The sequence below is a fragment of the Falco naumanni genome, chromosome 8 (assembly GCF_017639655.2).
Source record: "Falco naumanni isolate bFalNau1 chromosome 8, bFalNau1.pat, whole genome shotgun sequence".
Lineage (NCBI taxonomy): Eukaryota > Metazoa > Chordata > Aves > Falconiformes > Falconidae > Falco > Falco naumanni.
Window position 1 is genome coordinate 26,638,360 of NC_054061.1, and position 19,454 is coordinate 26,657,813.

Sequence of the window (19,454 nt, forward strand, 5' to 3'; positions counted from 1 at the left end):
CCTAGCTTTAAACTAGCTTTGAATTTTCTCATCAAATCCTTTTTAAGTCAAATACCCATTCACACATGTACTGGTCTCAGATGACTGGTCTAACTGCCTTAGACACTTTACAAAAGTCTTTATTCTCTATACAGGCAGCCCTACCTCTCAGTAGTTGTGTTTCTTTCATCTTTGAAGCTCCAAGTGACCAGACTTGCCAATATCTGCTTTTGTCTGACCCTGATCAAAATCCACACTTAGAAAAACTGGTGAGAAAACATGCGCAAGTCTCTTAGACCTCCTACCCAAAATCGTGCTTGAGAGACTTTGAAGGATTTAGGAACAACAAGTACAATCTTGCTGCTGATATCAAAGCATACTCATCAGGTTTGGGACAGCTCATTCAGCAAGACCTTCCAGGACATCAGACCTCTCAGTCATAGCTTAAGTGAGTAAAATGCCTTAATGCTCCTAGTAGAGTCACAGGGAAGCATTTCTGATAGTGCCTGCTGGTCAAATGGGTCTGTCCCTGTACGCCCTTGCTTGTCGATGGTATGCATAGGTGTGCTGCTCTTAGAGAGGAAGCTTAAATGCCTTGTGGATGGTTTTTTTTTCATTGCCTTGAGTTCCAGAAGGGCACTGACACTGCGCTCTCTGGTAAGACCACACTCAGGACACTTTTTTTTGTAGGTGCTGCGTGGCTCTTCCCCTACAGCAGAAAATGTCAAACCCTAAGTGAACAATTGTAAATGGAATTACAAACTGCAAAAGTGCCTCTTTAGGAAGCAAATCTTGGGGTTTCAGGATGCGAAGCTGTATAAATGAAATTTAATATAAAGAGTAATGGAAATCTGTTAGCATGTAACCCAGAAGGGTTTAGCAGTTCCTTGCCCTAGTGGTCAAGTGATATTCAAAATGTTCACCAAGATTTATAATTTGCCCCAAGACAGAGATCTTGGGGCTGACAGTGAGTCCATGGCAGCCCAATTGACTTCCATGGGGTGCATGCTCTAGCGGAATGGGAAATTTACTCTTGATGACACTTTCAGGAGACAGTTTTCCAGATATGGAAACGTATCTGGGTTGTCCTAGGAGGTGGTCTGAAGTTGCCTGCTACTACTACTGCTACAGCCCTGCTGAAAACCCTCTCTGGACTGGAAGTTTGAATACAGACAAAGTGGTGGTCACAGCAAACTTTACTTACTCAAAAACTTCCATATGCTCTAGGGTTGTCACATATGCTAGGCTCTTCTGGGATCTCTGTGATTTTTGATAGTGTTTGGTGAAGGCCTGGACTTGGCAATGTGAATGGCAATGATCTGGGAAGTGGGAACAGTTTCAAGGCAGATGAGGTGTTATCCTGAGGTGGTTTGGTAGGGCTGAGTCTAGTGCTGACACAGAAAACACAGTGCAAAAAGTTTGCGCTTTGTCCGTGAAGGCGCTAGGAGAGCTGGAGGACAGTAAAAAATAAAGAAAAAGGTGGGATCTGTAAAAAACACAGAACTTCTTTCCGAATTCCCATTTCTTGGCTCATCTCCATGGCAAGGGGACTTCTTCTGGAAGGCCGCAGAGCTCTGGAGAGGCTGTGGCAGTGCTGTCTGACAGAGGGGCTCAGATGGGTGTAGAAACCCTCGGCTCAGAGGAGGTAACTGGTTGCATCTTGTGGACCAGGGGAGGAGGCAAGTTGTTGTGCGCTTGGCTGGAGTTAGCCACTCCGCAGATTTATGATTTTACATTGCACCATAATGCGTAATGTATGAAAAGATAAATATTTTCCATTCAGCAACATCTTGCTGCATTTTCATCTAACTCTATAATTTTAATTATAAAGTGAACATAACCTGTATCAAATTATGATTTTGTTAACATATTGAATGAGGACAAGAAAAATAAATACCAGATTTTATACTGTACAGGCACATGAAGGTATAGTAAAAAAATCTGTTTTCCTTGACCACATTGTCATAATATGCATATATAACTGCTTATTGAATCCAGGCTGTGTAGACAACAGAAAGAACACTGGCTCCATACCATCACAATGCATGCCCACAACAAAGAGGAGGAAAGAACAGGCTCTTTCATTGTGTGTTTCTAAGTATTACCAACATAAGGGCTAAAAACATTACCTCTGTCTGAAGTGTATCTATATATCCATGCATAAGTTATTAACTGGGCTCCCTGAGCACAGTTGCTGAAAATATTAATATATTCAAATTATATTCTAGCTACTGCAAAAACAGTAGATCAGACAAATGTATTAAAATCTCTTCAGACAAAAGGAGTCATGTTATTTATAAAGTTCCTCCCCCTCCCTCCTTACTGGAACACAAACCTTCATTGTATATAATATATGAGAACGCAAGATGATCCTTAGATGTCAAAATGTGGCTTAAAGTTTGAATGTAATCATAAAACAGTGACTCTAATGCTTGCCATAAACAAATTGTCACCAGTATTATGTAACTTAGACTATTCACAAAGTATAAAAGATGGGAAGAATAAAAGGTGCCTGCCAAACACTATGGGCCAAATCCAAAGGTTGTGCCAAATTGCGCTAGCGGACTGGGAATTGCAAACCCGGTGTGGAATTCAGATTTGCACTCCCCGATGCTTGGGCTGCTCCTATGGCTTAAATTAGAGTGATATAAAGGCTTTATTTTGGGTTTTTTTTTTTTAGTTTGTCAGTTTAGACTGCAAGGCAGCAAAGCAGCAACCAGTGGCTTCTGCAGCTCCCCCCCTGTGCTTGCTGTTTCTGGGAGATGGGAAAGTGGGATAAAAGTTCCCTAACAGCTGCAGGAACCGTTTTTGTACGGAGTGGTTTTCTAGGATGCAAACAGGCATAGTCAGATTGTCTTAGCAATGTAGCCTGAAAAAGCTCTGAAATCTGGTGGTCCTGAATTTGTCATGTTACGCAGCATGAAGGGTACCACCTCTCGGGCTGAGACCCTGCTCTGCTCCCAGACTCCTTAGGAAAGCCGGCACAGTGGGTTAACGATGGAATACTATACACAGAGGCAGAAGGCCTTGCCTGGGAACAACAACTAATCACTCATAGATACTTGCCTTTAGTCCAGGCTTTAGGAGTAACGTATATCTGATAATACACGCCCTGCACAGATTGAAATTGCGGCTAATGGTTCTGTTAATGCGCTTTTATCAGGGACAACAACTAAAGTAGGTTGTTGCCCACCCCTCTTCCCAACCCCCCCGCCTCTTCCTTTAAAAAGTAAAATGACATTTTTTTTCACAGCCTGAAATGATTGTTCAAGCAGAGATACTGGTTTAACTCATTATGAATTATTAGTGGAAAAGTGGGTCTCAGAAGTATGTTACATCTGAAATATTTTTCGTCACTTGAACATGTGCCGTCCAGAACTGGCCCTATTCTACCAGTCACTGGGAACAAACACTTCACATTCACAGATGCTCCTAATTTGGTGTGGTTTGGAGTGTAATTTAGATCAAACGTATCCATGTAAATGAGTCAGGGTTTCTTAATTAGGTGCCTCTAAAGAAAAAACTTGGACCACATCAGTAGGTGTGGTGCCCACAGTACTGGAATCTTTCCTATAGATGAAGCTGAGTTTTTTCAGCCATACTGTAGGTTTTTTCTTTCCGTGGTTGGTTTTTTTGTTTTTTGTTTTTTTTTTTTTCCTAAAGCACAATAATAAATCTGCAGATGGCATAGACATAAAGACGCTACTTCAGAGGAGCTGTCTAAAACACTGTCTCTTTGGCAAATGCCTTAAAGTAGGTCATTCTGCTGTGATTTAGGTTTATATTTCATTGCCAGCTTTTTGTTCCCATTACAAGTAGGGTGCATTCCAGTCCACAGATTTGCTCTTCATTTTTTTTTTCAGATCGGTTTTTATTTACAAGAATTTGTAGATCTTCATAAGAAAATGGCCAATACCCTGTCAGAGGTACTAATCATGCACTTGACCACAGAAAGAGATGTATGTAGATGATAACCTGCAAATGTTGGAATGTAAAAAAACCATTCTCTGGAAGCAAAAAATGTATTGATTCTCTTTAACATGGTGATTGAAATGGTTGTTGCCTCTTTTGCAATGTGTGAAAAATGATTTGATCTAATATAATTTCAGAAGTCTCACAGAGTAGGGCCATCCATTGCCCTAGTTGTACAGGTATTTGTTTTTTCTTTTTACGTATTTCCACTGAAAAGTACGTATATTATAGCTTGTAAAAAATAGAAAATAATCAGGGTCTGTTTTCCCATCAAAGTGCTGGGGGATTTACATGCCAAACTCCCACTAGCCTTAATGAATTACCTGCATAAATTCCCTTTCAATCAATAGTAGAATAGATCCCATTGTGTTATATTAATTATTTTGCAGAGAACACTGACATTTTCGCGTTAAAGTCTTTTTTGTTTTGTTTTGTTTTTTTTTTAGTTCCAATGAATATCTCAAGAAACTTCAAGCCTACTATTTATTTTACAGCCTTATTTTGAGAAAAAAACCCCATATATTTAGTCAGAACCATGAAAAGCATTGCAATTTACCCTTTGATGACCTGATCCTGGACTTTAAGCTGTTACAACCCAATCTCCCAAAATAGGGGGAAAAAAAAACAAACCAAAAAAGGGGGGGGACTGGACCAAAAAAAAGCCATTTTGTAATGAATTGAGCATTCTTAATTTTCATCAGCAAAAAAACATTTGAGTTGAAAAGAACACTAACCCCGAGCAATATTAAGAGGTTACAAAATCACATAAATTAACTCTGCCAGCGATATTTTGCCGAAGCTTATGCGAGTGCAAACCAGAAGCAGGACTCTCACATGGTCCTGATTAACTGAAGAGTACTTAGCAGTAACTGGCCTTCCCTGAGATGTGCTGCCCATATGCACATGTACGCCCACAGCGCCCATATGCACATGGAGGAGCCTTCAAAGGCCAGGGGGGCTCGGTGTGGGGGATTGGGAAGGAAGTGGAGAGTGGAAGTGAGAAGTGTTCTCTGTGTCATCATGGGCAAGTACCTTACCCTCTTCATTTCTCACTTTCTCCAGCTACGCAACTAGAATAATAAAACTTACTGACCTGAAAAGGAAGTTAGGAGATTTAATTAATGTTTGAAAAGCTTTTTTGAGATCACTTGATATGGAGTAATGCGGGATGAACAATAGGAGTTCTTTGAAACAGGGGCTCTGTCTGTGTGTATTTGTGTACTGCACCTAGCACAATAGTGCCATGCAGCCACAGTCAACCGTATCATAAATATTTAAATTAAAACTGTGTTAATTATTTTTATCGTTCTGTTATTTGCTTTTACACCAGTTCAGTACGTTTTGAAGCTTGGTCGCATTGAAAAGTACCAAGTGTAATTACTTGCCTGACTGTTATGAAAATCAGGGTTTATATTTTTAAATACATTTGTGGAAATAGGATATATATATGGAAACACAGGTAAAAATGTGGTTTTGATTATTCATCATTATTCTTGTTAAAAAACCCTAAGGTGTAAGGTATTCTTTGGGGAAGAGGTGAACTTTGAAAACTCTTATTCTGTAAAAAGAAGGATTAGACATGATTGCAAAAGCCTTGGTAGCAGGTTGCCCCCACGCCAAAGTGAATAAAATAAAAAAGCATAAATGTGCTTCTGAAAGACCAGATTTCTGGGTTTGCCTGTAATCCAAAAGCTATTATTAATCCTGTCCTGTGCACTCTTGTGCCTGCCACACATTTCTTGTGTCCACCAGTTTACAAGTAAACCGATGTGTATTTAGCAGAGAGAAAAGGGGTTTCACTCTTCTCCTTCCCCCAAAATGAGCCCTGGGAAGCTATGGTAAATGGGACAAGTCCTGGCATTACTCCAGCTCCTTTCTGAAACTCTTCTATAGCTGAAACAGTCAAAATCACATGTGCAAGAGCGTGTCTCAATATATATTTGCCCTTCTCAAGCTAGAAAGTGATTAATTCATTTCATGTAAATCTTAAAATTCTAGTCATAGATGCCTGAGTCTTTTATGTCCCTGGCCAGTCACCTACTCATCCTTCTGGTGCAAGAGGACATTTCTCCACCTCACATTTCCAGCAGCTGCTCCCAAAGCTTGCAGGAGTAAGGCTAAGCTTTTCTCCCTGCTGCTGTCCCATGGCTGAAGGGCAAGAGCTGCTCATGAGTTGCCTGATTAGAAAGAAAGGTCTTGATTCAGGAAATAATTTCAACAGTCTTTCTTGTGCCTTCAGTTAAGGGCTTCTGTGCTTCTGCACATTCCTGAATCTGGGCATTTTTCCTGAAGGAAAAATTAAATGCCCACCTGACACTGGGCTGTAGGTCTCCTACAGGTTCTCTGAGGTTTCCCAGAGATTTGTTGTCTAGTCCTTCCGTTCTGGGGACTATTATTTTCTTTTCACTAACTTTTACCTTTATTTTTCTTCTTTTTCTTAGTAAAAAGCTTTAAGAGCTCTTAAAGTAGTCTGTTTTTCTACTATGTGAGAAAAGGGTTCTTCTGAGCCTAGATTTAATATGTAAGCCTGCCTGAAACTGCTGATATGACTCATAGTTTAGTAAGCAAAAAATCACATATGTTTGCTACATCTTTCCTTCACTAACTTAAAAAAAAAAAAGAAAAAAAGAAAAAAAGAAAAGTTTGCAGAAATCCCCTGTTTAGTATTACTAGATGCCATACTTAAACTTTATTTTCTGATTTTCCCTCAGAATTCTGGGTACTGCTGCTGGACTTGTCATCACCTTGTCATCGTGTCCTGGTGTGTGGGCTACCGTGGGCTTCTGTCTAGGATGATTTCTTTTTCTTTTCTTTTTCTTTTTTTCCTTTTCCTTTTCCTTATTCCCTTTTCATTTTCCTTTTTTTTTTTTCCTTTTCATTTTCTTTTTTTTTTTCCTTTTCATTTTCCTTTTTTCTCTTTTTGCTTTTTCTTTTTCTGTTTTTAATCTTTAATAGGTAGTCACATGTGGTTTGCCAAAGCCTATGCTTTTCAGAATGTAGCTGCTACATGCTGCAAGGTTTGAGGGGGGGTGTGTGAGTGTTCCATTTGTCAAGGCTGGATGCTTTTCTTTGTTCATAGAAAGAGGGAGGGTTATTTTTCAAGACAACTAAAGCATGAACACCTATGACTTTTGTTAGTTAATATATTAACATTAGTTGGTTCCTCGTAGATGAAAAGTTCCGCTCTTGACAAGGAGATTCTTTCCAGTGAAATTGTTGTAAACAATACTAGTAAGAATGAAGAATTTGGGGAGGGGGGAAGGCAATCAGAAAGAAAATAATCATTCTCTCTCTGAAAGGGCAGAAAGCCTGGATGGCATCTGAAAATGTCTCGCTGTGCTATATACAGTACAGGAAAGATGGAGCACAATAGATGGACTTTCTTGGATTCAAAGGTGAATCAAAAGGAATTGGCTTCTGCCCGGACAAGGCAGCCAGATAGGCCACAGTAACAGATCCACGTGATAAACCAAGAGGCAACTGCAGAGCTCCCCAGACAACTTGCCTGAAGTGCCTGCCAAGGAGGCAGATGCTGCTGCTGGAAGAATATCTTCCACAGTTGGGCATCTGGGTTCAGTGCTTTCCACGTAAGGGAGAGGGATGGTAGTGTCAGGCTGGCCTCTGTCTTCCCGTTTAATTATTTCAACATCCATTTTATACTTTTGTAAATAACACGCGTTATCCTGCCTTTGTGCAGGAAAATAAGCAGCAAGGAGAGGGGTTTTGTCTGTAATACATCCCTTCGCAGGGGTGTCTACACGGATGGGTAACGGCAGGCTGAGCTTGGCTGCCCTGCGCTCCAGCCTGGTCAGATGTGAGACAGCTCGGGTCTGGGAGTTGCAGAGCTGCCTTGCGGTGGCACGGAGCTTTACCTAATAAGCAGAGCAGGCTGAGATTCATTAATTTAACATTAATAAGCACAGCTTATTAGCTCAGGCACAGCGCTGTATAATGCAGGCACATGGCTTCTGGAGCAGAGCTGCGTCCGCCCTCGCCAGCTCGGAGCGTGGAGCAGAGGACCCAGCCGGGGTGCTCCTCTCCCCTGCTGCATTTTGCATTTAGGGAGGAAAGAGTCTTTTGTGGTCACTGGAGATGCTTTTATGCAAACAAAAGAAACCATCCACTTTTTAGATTGTATTGCTGGTTTATGCCAAGTCTTTAAGTCATTTATACTCCTTGTGCCTCAGTTTCCTGACGGGTGTGAAAGAGCTGCCTGTAGATGCTTCTGTGAAAGCAGGTTAGGTACTGATCATAAAATACTGTGGGATCCTTAAAGGCTGAAATGCTCCTTCTGCCTCACTTGAATTATAGTTCTGCGAGTAAATTACTGGGTACAAATAATGATTTATCAGATAAGCATTGGTTGTGCAGAGAGCCAATACGAGGTTTCTGCATCATTTGATGTCCTGCGTATGCTTGCAAAACAGGACCAGAAAGGTATATCGGTTTCATCTGGTACCCACAATTAGCTCACTCGGTTTGGCAGTAAAATTTGCTTGTGGATAAACAACAGAAAAGAGTGGAGTCCTGGGGAACTGGGACGCTGTTTTCACAAACGTATGGGACAGCAGTATACGTGATATATGTAGCAAGCAACTATTCTCTAAACATGTTCAAATAGAACAGGTGGTTTTCTGTAGCCCTTTATTTGGGAAAATCCCTACTCAGGTTGGGGTTTGTTGTTTTTTCTGTGTGTAGAATATAATTGTTTGATCTGCTTATCTTCAGGAAGAAGTATGAATAACCTAACAGTAGCTGTGCTCAATTATTGTCAGTATGAGTCCTAGTAAAATATTTTTTTATGGTATTGACTTACAAGAGCTATGTGATATGTCTGTTTGGCCCCATATTTTGTGTCTTCTGCTTATGAGTAGAATAAATTTCATGCAAAGATGAACAGGGGACATTGCTGGGTTGTTTTTTTCCCATCAAATGCAAAAAAACTTAAAAGAACAGGTACTGCAACCTCAAGCTTTGCTTTTAATCCCCCTCCTGTGGGCTTCACACACTGTACTGTGACTTCTTGCAACTTCAGAGGTCTCGGTTTAAGAAAGATATATGGCACTGGTGTTAATCCCTGCTGCCAGGCCTTTCTCGCAGATTCTCTCATCAGCTGCTTCGTCTGGGTTTCTACAGGAGGACCCTTCTGCAGTGTGTTTCACATTGTTATTTGTGCTTGATCTGAACCTACTCTTGCAGACTGGATCACTGCAGAACAAAACCATCGTGCAGCCTCACTGCTGTCAGTGATTTAGGATAAGCACAGCCTGCTGGGCAAAGGTTGGATTCTCGTGCTGAGCTCCTCCATGTCACTGAGATGTGTGCTCTCACGTGCTGTACAAAGTCACAGGCTTACACAGTCCCATGGCCCAGGTCTGCATAGCCTTGTTCCTGTTGTGTTTGTCTGACAGAGGGGAAAGAAAGGTGTAGGAGAAAGGGGAATGACACAGAAACAGCATAACTGTGGTCCTTCAGCTTCTCCCCACTAGAAACCCCTTGAAGCCCAGTTCAATATTGTGCAAGAACAGCCAGCTCCACCAGAAAATACAGAAATTGCAGTAATATACCTCAAACCAAACCAGTTTTCTTATTTTTTTTTTTCAACTAATTGGAAACTTTTGAGTCTGCTGTGATTTACGCTGAGAAAACATTGTGATTGAAGAGGATGCTGCAATGTGCAAGTCAGTAGTGAGGTTGGCACATCATGCACACTGGCACCCCTCTTCTGAAAAGTATTTCTAAAAGTGATATAATTCCGTGTTTTGTAACCTATGCAAACCAGTCTTATTTCCTAGGTTGATTTAAACAAACACACATTGCCTGTATTTACTTAATATAAACATAATGTCATCACTAAAAACGTATTTATGCTTCCTTGGTCTCATTTATGCAGCCATGAGGCCATGCGGACTGGCCCCTGTCTTTTGTGTTGACAAGTTCAAGAGAACATACCAGGTTTTATCTGTTTCTTTTTTTGTGTTTTCAGTATCTAGTCTACTGCTGCTTCTATATCAATGGAACAAAGCTTATGGAATCCCCCTGTCCTTCCCTGAGGATGGGTTTGTGTGGCAGAGAAGGCTGACCTTCAGAGAGACTCAGACAATTGCTCCCATAATGCTCAGATCCCCAAATGGTTCAAATATCCCACCTTCCTGCCTTCCATCCTGCCATGCCACTACATTGTGCCAGCATAGCTTCTAGCTTCACCAAGCCTTCTGCAGGGATACCCAGGTAAGAGCATGTGCTTATGTAGGTAGTACTGTATCTATAGAGTTGTCCTCCAGCCCAGTATTGCGTACCAATGCTTTCCAAAGTATTGGTATTTTATTGTCTGTATGTTAGCGTGAGTTTTTTTTCCTTTTCATTTTCTTTTCTCCAACAAACCACCAGTCTTGGTCCAGTTTTGCCAGTTATTCTACACATACACAGCAGGAAACAATTCCTGTCCCAAACAGATTATGTTCTAAAAAGCCAAGGCAGACAAAGGAAGTATTATCATCATTTTGTAAACAAGGAACCAAGGCACAGAGAGATTAAATGATTTACCCAAGGTCACCTAGAACATCCAGTCAAAGCCGAGAACTGAACCCACGTCTCCTGAGTCTCAATCAAGTGATTTAACTATGAGATCAAAGACTTATTGTGTATACCTGATATCTCTCCCCTAAGACATGGTAGCAAAACTTTTTTCAAGTTAGGATCAATGCCGCATATGGTGCAGTAAATTTTGAATATGGCATATCTGTGCTGACAGCATGTACCCACTTCTTGCACTCGGGTTCTTCCCGGGAAATAATTTCCCTTATTATTCTTCCATTGACAGTAATAAATTATCATCCTTCTCTAGATAACCTGCTGAAGGAGAGAACGTGTGCACATAGCACATCAGATGAATACACAGAAAACTCTTTTTCTGCAAGGCCAAACTCAGTCATTTTATGGACTGCTTAAAATCCTTCCATGCTTAATGAAATGGGGAAATTCCTACAACTATATGGACTTCATTTTGCAGTTTCAGCTGGAAGCTGCAAAACAAGATAAAGGATCTTCATCTCTTACACATACAGGCCAGGAGAATGCAGCAGAAATTATCAGTATAAATGCATCATTCATTATAAGCTCAGAGTAGTCTTTTATTCGGAGTCTTTATTACTCACTCACTGGGGTCATTCTCTCATTCCTAGGATGAAATACTCCTCTGTGCACAGGGCCTCCGTGGGGCCCTCGATCTTGCTTAGTCCATTCAGTGTTAAGGGTAGTCCGGCTGAAAATTGACCGTGCCAAATGGCACTGGTTAGTCCCAGCAGCAGGACAGGGATGAAGGAACAGGACCCTGCCCTTCCTGTGCCCCTGTCTTGAGGTCTGCCACTTCTTGTCAAACAGCTGCAACTTGGTTCTGAGCACATGGTCTATGGGTATTTGTACTGTCAATGTCATGGAACATGAGAAGAAAACCCAAGGTACAAATGACATCCTGGGCTGACTTTTAGGGCTGCCATCTCTTGCAAACAGAACTCAATGAGTTCCAAAAGCACAGAGGAATGATAAGGTCGGGCCTCAGAGTGTCATTTTTCTGCCTCTGCTCTCCTAACATTGCTGAGATACCACAAGGATGCACTTCAAAATCACTCCTCAGTGTTTCTTAGATGTTCTGTGTTGTCACAAGCTTCCTTGTGAGGTACGAGAGCTCCTAACGTATTTTCTTCGGTGAGGTTATTTCTACCATTATGTGCCTCAGCATATCACAAGATCAGTAAAGAAAATCGAAAAGCAGGGATCTCAGCGGTGAAAACGTGGTGGTCCAAGTGTCCGTTGCTGGAGAAATATACCTGTAGCATAGTAACCCTGATGTGTTTGAGTGCATCAAAGGAAACAGAACTGTTTTGCTTTCTAGTAGAGAAAAACTTTTGGCTTTTGCTTAGACATACTGATTTCTTGAGCCAGGATAGGGTATACATAGATATCATAAATCATGCTTAGTTTTGCCAAGGAACATAATTATCTTTGATATTTTGGATGACATTTCCAATAGGATTAGGACACCACACACTGAGTCCTTTAAAAAGTATTGATCTGTTAGTACCACAGTTCTACTTACTTCTTTAGATGTTCAAAAAGGATTTTCATCGTGTCATAGTTTGGTCTAGGGAGCTTTTCTACCAGGCTCCTTATGGATTTGATGCGAGTGGCGTTGTCCTGGATTTCTAAGAGGGTGAAAAAAAAAGAGAAAATAACCCCTGGAGTGCCATGTTAGGACATCCCTTTGCCCAGTACTGTGTCTGGTACCTTAACAAGGAGAGCCATCATTAATATATGGTTAAAACCAGAATATATCATACCTTCTGTTACCTTAATAGAGAGCAAGTGTAATTTACAAGAATTTAAAATTCTCTCTTAATCTTCAGTAAGCATTTCCTGGTTCACAGAATTATATTCTTATGATTTTCATTTATTTTATTAGACTTTTAGACCATCATCCTAAGCTAAAGTATCTCCCAGTAGTAAGGGACCCACGTCTTAAATGGACTCTCACTTTGGAATTACATTTGTCCAATGATGCAGCTTCTGTGATGGATGCATTTCCCAGGTAGTCCTTGTTGTCCCTTTTTTTGTCATCATAATTAAATCAGATGTATTTATGGATCTGTATCCTTAACGTTACATCCCACTATGTTTGGAAATGTAAAATGATTTGCTGTTCTTTTTAGTCGTGTTTTCTGATGATCAGTTATTTTGAGAAACTACTTCACGGTAGCTATTTTCTAATACCTGCAGCATCTCAAAACTGCAATTTCTGCAAGAAAAAAATTGTAGTTCAAACATGATTAGTAATAAAAAATGCAGTACTAAGGGCTTTAATCTATCTTTTGAGGTGATAAGAACTTTGCTATCTTTTTTGTTAAGATATACCTTCCTGTTTTAGCACGATTCATATTTTCTTAAGAAAGGTTTGACTGTTATTTTCATCGATTTGTATAAGATGTTGCAACTAAGGCAAAGTCATGTGCAATTGTGCTTTCATTTAGGAACAGATTAGATAAGGTGCCAGTGGGTCTGAAGTAGGGAAAACATCTTGCATGTTACATGCCCTAGATAACCTGAGAATACTTATCTGATCTTATAATCTATGATTTAATTATCACCTATCATTCTTTGTATATGTTTCTTTTTAATATTCATATTACCCTGTCACCCAGAGATCTCAATCAGGATTGAATCCCAGTTGCAGTAGGTGCTGCATAAGCATACATGGTGATTAGTGTCTCGATTCAAATATTTCATCAAAAAAAAGTTTCAACCAAAAATTTCCTGTGACTGAGCTGAATTTTAAAATTAAAATTACTAGCATAATATTCCTTCCTCAGCATGTATTCCTAATTCCTGATTAATATTTCATACACACAGATATGGATGTATAGATCTTTATTGTTTATAATGTGAGCATCTATTTAGATATGAAAGACAAGAGCTCAGTGTAGTCAATACATAGGTATTATTTTCCAGTAAAAAATGCCAAACTTTTATATGGATTTATTCTATAGGAAGTCATGCAATTGACAACAGTGATAATGAAGTTAAACAGAAATGAAGAACACGCTTTCTGTGTATTTTACTCTTGTTCTAATTCACCTCTGAGCAGCACAAACTCCCCCAGTCTTGCAACCCAGAAAACCCTTGGTGTTTTCTGCCCCAAGCCATTAGTACTGTTCATTTTTGCTCTATGGATAATCTGTCTGGTGGAAATATGGCTGAAGCTGCAAATGAAAATGATATGAAATTTGCAGAAGTGAATTGATTGTTGAAAGGGGGTACAAATCCTGTGGGCTTTTTATTTGTGCTGCTTGGTGTGCGTACACAGAATCACAGGCTTGCTTGGGTTGGGGAAGACCTTTAAGATCATTGAGTCCAACCATGAGCCCAACACTGCCGCGTCCACCCCTAAACTATGTCCCCAAGCAACACATCTACATGTCTTTTAAATACCTCCAAGAATGGTGATTCCACCACTTCCCTGGGCAGTCTGTTCCAGGGCTTGACAACTCTTTCAGTGAAGAAATTTTTCCCAGTCTCCAACCTAAACCTCCCCTGGTGCAACTTGAGGCCGTTCCCTCTTGTCCTGTCACTTGGGAGAAGAGACCGACCCCATCTCGCTACAACCTCATGTCAGGTAGTTGTAGAGAACAATAAGGTGTCCTCTTGAGCCCCCTCCTCCCTAGGCCAACACCCCCAGCCCCTTCCCCAGCCCCCTGCCCCACTTTGGGTACACTAAGACATGCTGTGACCTTACTAGATCAGTTGCATTTAGATTGAGGCTGCCCTGGCTGTGCTGCAACTTCTTGAAAAAAGCTTCTCAACTAGTTTATTTCCCAATTCTGTTTTCTCCTGATAATTCCATGGACTTCTGTGGAACTGAAATAGTGAGGTAGGGAAAGACTCAGTGGAAGGAAAGGCTCACTGTTTGTCCTTGGAGAATATTTGCAAGGAACTGCCATACAGTAAAGCCTTATCGTGCTCTCTTGAAGGATGTGTCTCTGCTCTGTGTTGATTAACACAGATAATCAGCTTGGTAACCACCTTCCCCACAGAAACAGCCTTACAGAGGCTACACTTCCTTATCAGGTGTATTTGTAAAAGAAACAAACTAAAAAGTGTGCTAGTAATTTACAAATAAATTATTTATTGAGAGAATGGCGAGGGTAGAAAGCTTTGTTTTAGGGCTTACTGTACCAAAGTCATCAGTACTGGTGTGCAGGAGAGGAGATATTTGGGCAGGCACTAAAGCACAAAGAATGCAGAAATTGTGCATAAAATTATTCTGTGAATCGGTCTGTTTGTTAATTGTTAGTCTATTGTAAAAGAAGAAAAAACAGGCAACATGTGGTAACTTTAGTCAGCATTTCTGAACTGGGAATGATAAACACCTCTGCCTGGCTCTGGCATTTATCAGTACTGAGATATTATTACCACATAGAGTCACAGCATGGTTACTGTTATCATCAAAAAAAAAAGAGCCAGCTAATCTTAATGGTTTGTAAAGCCGTTACCTGCACTGGTCTGACATTTATCATGATCATTTTACCACATGAGTCCTACATTGCAAAGGTATTTTATCTGGAAGGGACATCACTATGAATTATTATTTGCAGCTAGGTAGAAAATTGTATGTTGTAGATACCTTTTCTCATTATAAATCACAGTCACATTTCACCATTTCCCACACAAAGCTGCTGAGCCCAGGCTTTTTGCCGTAACACTTAGTCTCGCTCCCTTTTATAGTTCCATGAAAATATTGGGTACTCTTTCATTAAAATGGTTGATATTGGTGAGTTTTTTAAATGCTATATACACGCTTGATTTTTCTCTAGTATAAAAGAATTTGTTTTTCCACTTGAGAAGCTGAAGAGGATAAACTGTTCATTTTTTTTATTAAAGCTTACTCTCGCCTCAGTTTTTGTGGCTGGGCTTGTCTTTACTCTTGACCTTGTTGATGGAATATTTAACAGATCAGATGCAAGATCTTATGTTTCATTTGCAATACCTATGTATTTGCTTTATTTCTGTAAAGCCTTGAGTTCCACTTTCCTAGAAATTTTCCCCTTTCAGTAAGTAGTAAGATTTTTGAATATTTTTTTTGAGTTTTTTTTTTTTTTTACCATGCTCAAACAGAGGGAGGAAATCCTTAAACAAGGGTTTGTACAAATAGTTGTGGAGAAGGTACCCCCGGTCCTTGTGCTATGTTCTGAACAGGGTGCAATGGAAGGAAAACACTCTGAACAGCTGTTAAATTCTCCAGCTAAGCCTAGATAATGAAGCAGACCTGTTTTGATAAAATGAAACAATATTATTTTTCATTATACTCTTTTCCTTGCAAGTATTGGTGAAAATCTGGGGAAAAGATGCCCATTTTGTAAAGGTAGACTCTCCTTTCTTTGTGAAGATTTCTAAAGGAAAAGCGTTGTCATAATCACATATATCAAATAAAGACTGAAAGGATGGTTAATCCCTTTTGTGGTGGTTTTTTTTTTGGTTTTTTTTTGTTTGTTTGTTTTGTTTTGGTTTTTTTTGTTAAAATACAGAAGACGTAGGTGATAATTTCAGCAGGATACTCTAAAGCAAATTGCAGATGGTTTTCCATGGAATATTTTCATAGAACATATATATAGAATTTGGGTTATGCCTTTAAAAATAGCGCTGGCTCCCTTTAACGGAGCAAAACTGTGGAGGTGCTCTCTTGTTTATATTTAAATGAAGAATGCATTGAAAAAAAACCCTACTTAATATTATATAAGCTCTTTTGTAAATGAGCTTTGGATAAACATTTGAGCACAGAGGAAAACATGATGTGTCTGTAACATTAACAGTGGCTGGGTAGAAATGAATGAAGAAAGTAACCTTTAGCATTCTTGTCCATAAAGAATACTTAAGCAAATCCCACCGAATCTTTCTTTTAATCATTAATTTTAAATGGACGTAGATGTTTACAACAAGCCACTTTGTTTCAGAACAGGAAGTCCAGGGTTTATCTCCAATAACTCACGTTTGCTAGGAAGGGATGTATGTCTCTAACCTGACATGCATTCATTATTTTGTAAGGTACTGGAGTCTGACCTGTGACCCTCCTCAGACCTGCTGCATTATTCATGTCCGACTGACTGTGTAGTTTTACTATAGCGCCCATTTCCCTTTACCAGGCATTTCAGTGGCTTGTGCATGTTTAATGTTAAATGGCATTTATGGCTCACGTTAATGCCTAATTTTATCACGAGCCACGGTTTCTTTTTATGATCTCGAGCCTCACAGCTGAACTGCTGGAAAAAACCAGTGATTTATGGTTCTGCATAAAATATCAAACTATTGATCTGCCACCTAATCTGTTTTGTTGTTGTTTTTTAGGCATGGTTTCCTCTGATTTTCTTACACAGCTCTTCTCACCTTGTTTTGTTTCTTTTTGAATTAGATTTCTGCTGTGGTTAAAACGTCACACACTGTTGCTACAGCAAAATCTGCCTGCCAAGAGTTTTTCCAACAATTTGTGACTGATTCAGCTGCCGAGAGAAAGACAGGTCTTGTCTGGGGCTTTTTTGGTTTGTTTATTTCATTTATTTCATTTTTTTTGTTGTTTTGTTTTAATCGGAGCTGAGTGGTGGAGGTGGATTTTCGAGTGCTAATGAAATTGTGAGACTTATGGCGCTGGCTACAGCCAGCCGTAGTGTGGGCAGACGCTCTGTGAGCTTCCCCACTGTGCTGCTGTGCAAGCATCCCCGCTGTTATGTTTGCTATAGTTTTAATGTCTGTGAAAAATTTCTGATGCAACTAAATTATGTTCTGCCCTCTTGTTTGTATAAATAAACACCCGACTTAGCCAATTCATCTTGCTCTTGCCCATTTTAGAAGCTTGCCGTGTCACACAATGCTTAACCCCAGTCCTTGATAGCTTTGGTGTTATCAGGGAATGAAAACTTGCTTAAAAGAGAGTGCTCTGTTGGCTTGATTTTTTTTTTTTCCCAGAGATGTCAACTGCCCCAAACTCTGCTTTCATTTGGTAAGTCTTCATATTCTGGAAGTCATGCTGGCTGAAATACACAGACTTTAATGTACAAATATATAGATAAATTGTGTCACTTCTAATGTCAGGATATTTTAATGTTACTGTATACAGCATGAAAGTCCCAATTTTAATCACTTGCAGTACACTGTGGCAATCGTCTCGTGCAGATACATTGTAAAATATTTTCTTGTTTTAAGAAAAAATCTATAAGAAGTGTTCAAACTAACTAATGTTTGCTATAAGGAAAATAACCAATTTGTGATCTGAATTGATTTTACTTTTTATTCATGCCTCAGAAATAGATGTTGCAAAAGAAAATGAGAATTGTGTGAAACCTCTCTATATGGGCAATTGATAGATCATCCTATGTGATATAAAGTGGCTTTTGTAATGAATATTCATACAACTTTTGTGATCCATTAGCAAGACCAAGACAATGAGTTCACAACTCGGTCCCATTTAACAAAAATATATGTGGAATTAATAGGAAAAAACAGCACTTAGAAAAGTTAAACTTTAATGTATCAAACTCCAGGTGCCAGAGTTTGAGGGAAATAACCAATAATAGCCATTTTTTACATATTTGATGGGACTGATTATGCAATGTGCAACTCTAAATGGCTTATAGCACATTGTAGCATGGTTCCATCCCATTGGCTACAGTAGGGTGCAGGCAGATGGATGACAGTGACAAGGAGAGAAGTGCTTTTGCTTAGCCGTGCGTTAAGATGCCATCCAGAAGCTCTGTGCACTGCAGACACTTCATTAGGATGCCAGGATAATGGTAAACTACCACTCAGAGTGACACCCCATTTCCTGCTTACTGAGCTCTCCAACCTCGGCAGATGTCAACAATCTCACAGTGCTACAGAGCAGACCTAACTTTCCAGGCACTTTGACTCCAATTTTTTTCCCTTAACAGTGCCATACATTACATGCAATATGTAACAGCAAGTACCAAACAGAAAACAAAATTTGCTGCCCTAATTATAACAAAGCAGCATCTGACTTAGGTACTGCATGCCCAGCGTACATACAACCAGTTAGGCAGCATAAAAAAGGAATGATCTTTTGTCAGTCAATTTGGGGGGTTAATTAGACTTAGGACTTTGATAGCTAATGATAGTCTGGTCCCGACTGAAATGATTGTACTTCACTGCTAACTTCTACCAAGCATCAGAAAAATATGCTGAGCTCTTTCCTGGTATTTCATACACTGCTACAGATTTGTGCGGGGTTTTCTGCACAGAAAGAGCAGACTTGAGCATCTGGACGGTGTGATATTTTCTCTGCAAATGCACAACTCGAGGCCGTAACGCACCTCCCCAACAGCAGTTAAAGCCAGCAGAGAGACGACGCTACGATGCTTGACCTGCACTCCTTTCCAGAAGCAGACAAATAGTTGCTCACACTTTCAAAAATTGTCTCCAGATACAGAAGCTGCATCCATAAGGTTACTATTTATAATTTAATTTCATTTCTTGAACCTATTGGGGTGTGATTATGTATGCCTTTGAAATTGGGAATCCTCTTTATTCTCTTATATAGGTATTTTCCCCAACTGTTTGTTTTTTGTTTTTTTTTTGGCTAAAGGGCTGTTTTAGCAGCAGTGCTCTGCCCTACCACAGCAGTGGCCCATCACTACTTTTTTTTGTTGTGTGAAGCATTGGAAGCATGATAAGGCAGCACTGCCAGATTCTGAAATCCCTGCTCGTCTCTCCTTCACAGCCTCCTCTTGCCCCCACCTCCCGTGCTGAGGATGGGCTCCCATTGGCATCCCTCTGGTTCTCACCCATGATCTCCAAAGTGCCTGTCGGTTGAGAACCTGGGGGTGGACAGCGATTTGGAACAGAGAAAACCTGTAGCAGGGTGGAAGGATGCACGGGGATGAGGTAGAAAAGCATTTCTCAGATTTCACCCTAAGTGAAAATTAGGATGCTGGATAGGAACCATC

General features: G+C 40.1%; 1 protein-coding gene across 6 annotated transcripts in view; it reads right to left on the reverse strand.

The window, feature by feature from the left end:
- The window catches only part of ARHGAP15 (Rho GTPase activating protein 15), a 348,344-nt gene that overhangs the window by 12,269 nt on the left and 316,621 nt on the right, over positions 1-19,454 (reverse strand). For all 6 annotated transcript variants that reach the window (XM_040603145.1, XM_040603147.1, XM_040603149.1 and 3 more), the window contains one exon: positions 12,050-12,155. In XM_040603145.1, coding sequence (XP_040459079.1) covers positions 12,050-12,155 — 106 coding nt within the window. The remainder of the gene's footprint in view (positions 1-12,049; positions 12,156-19,454) is intronic.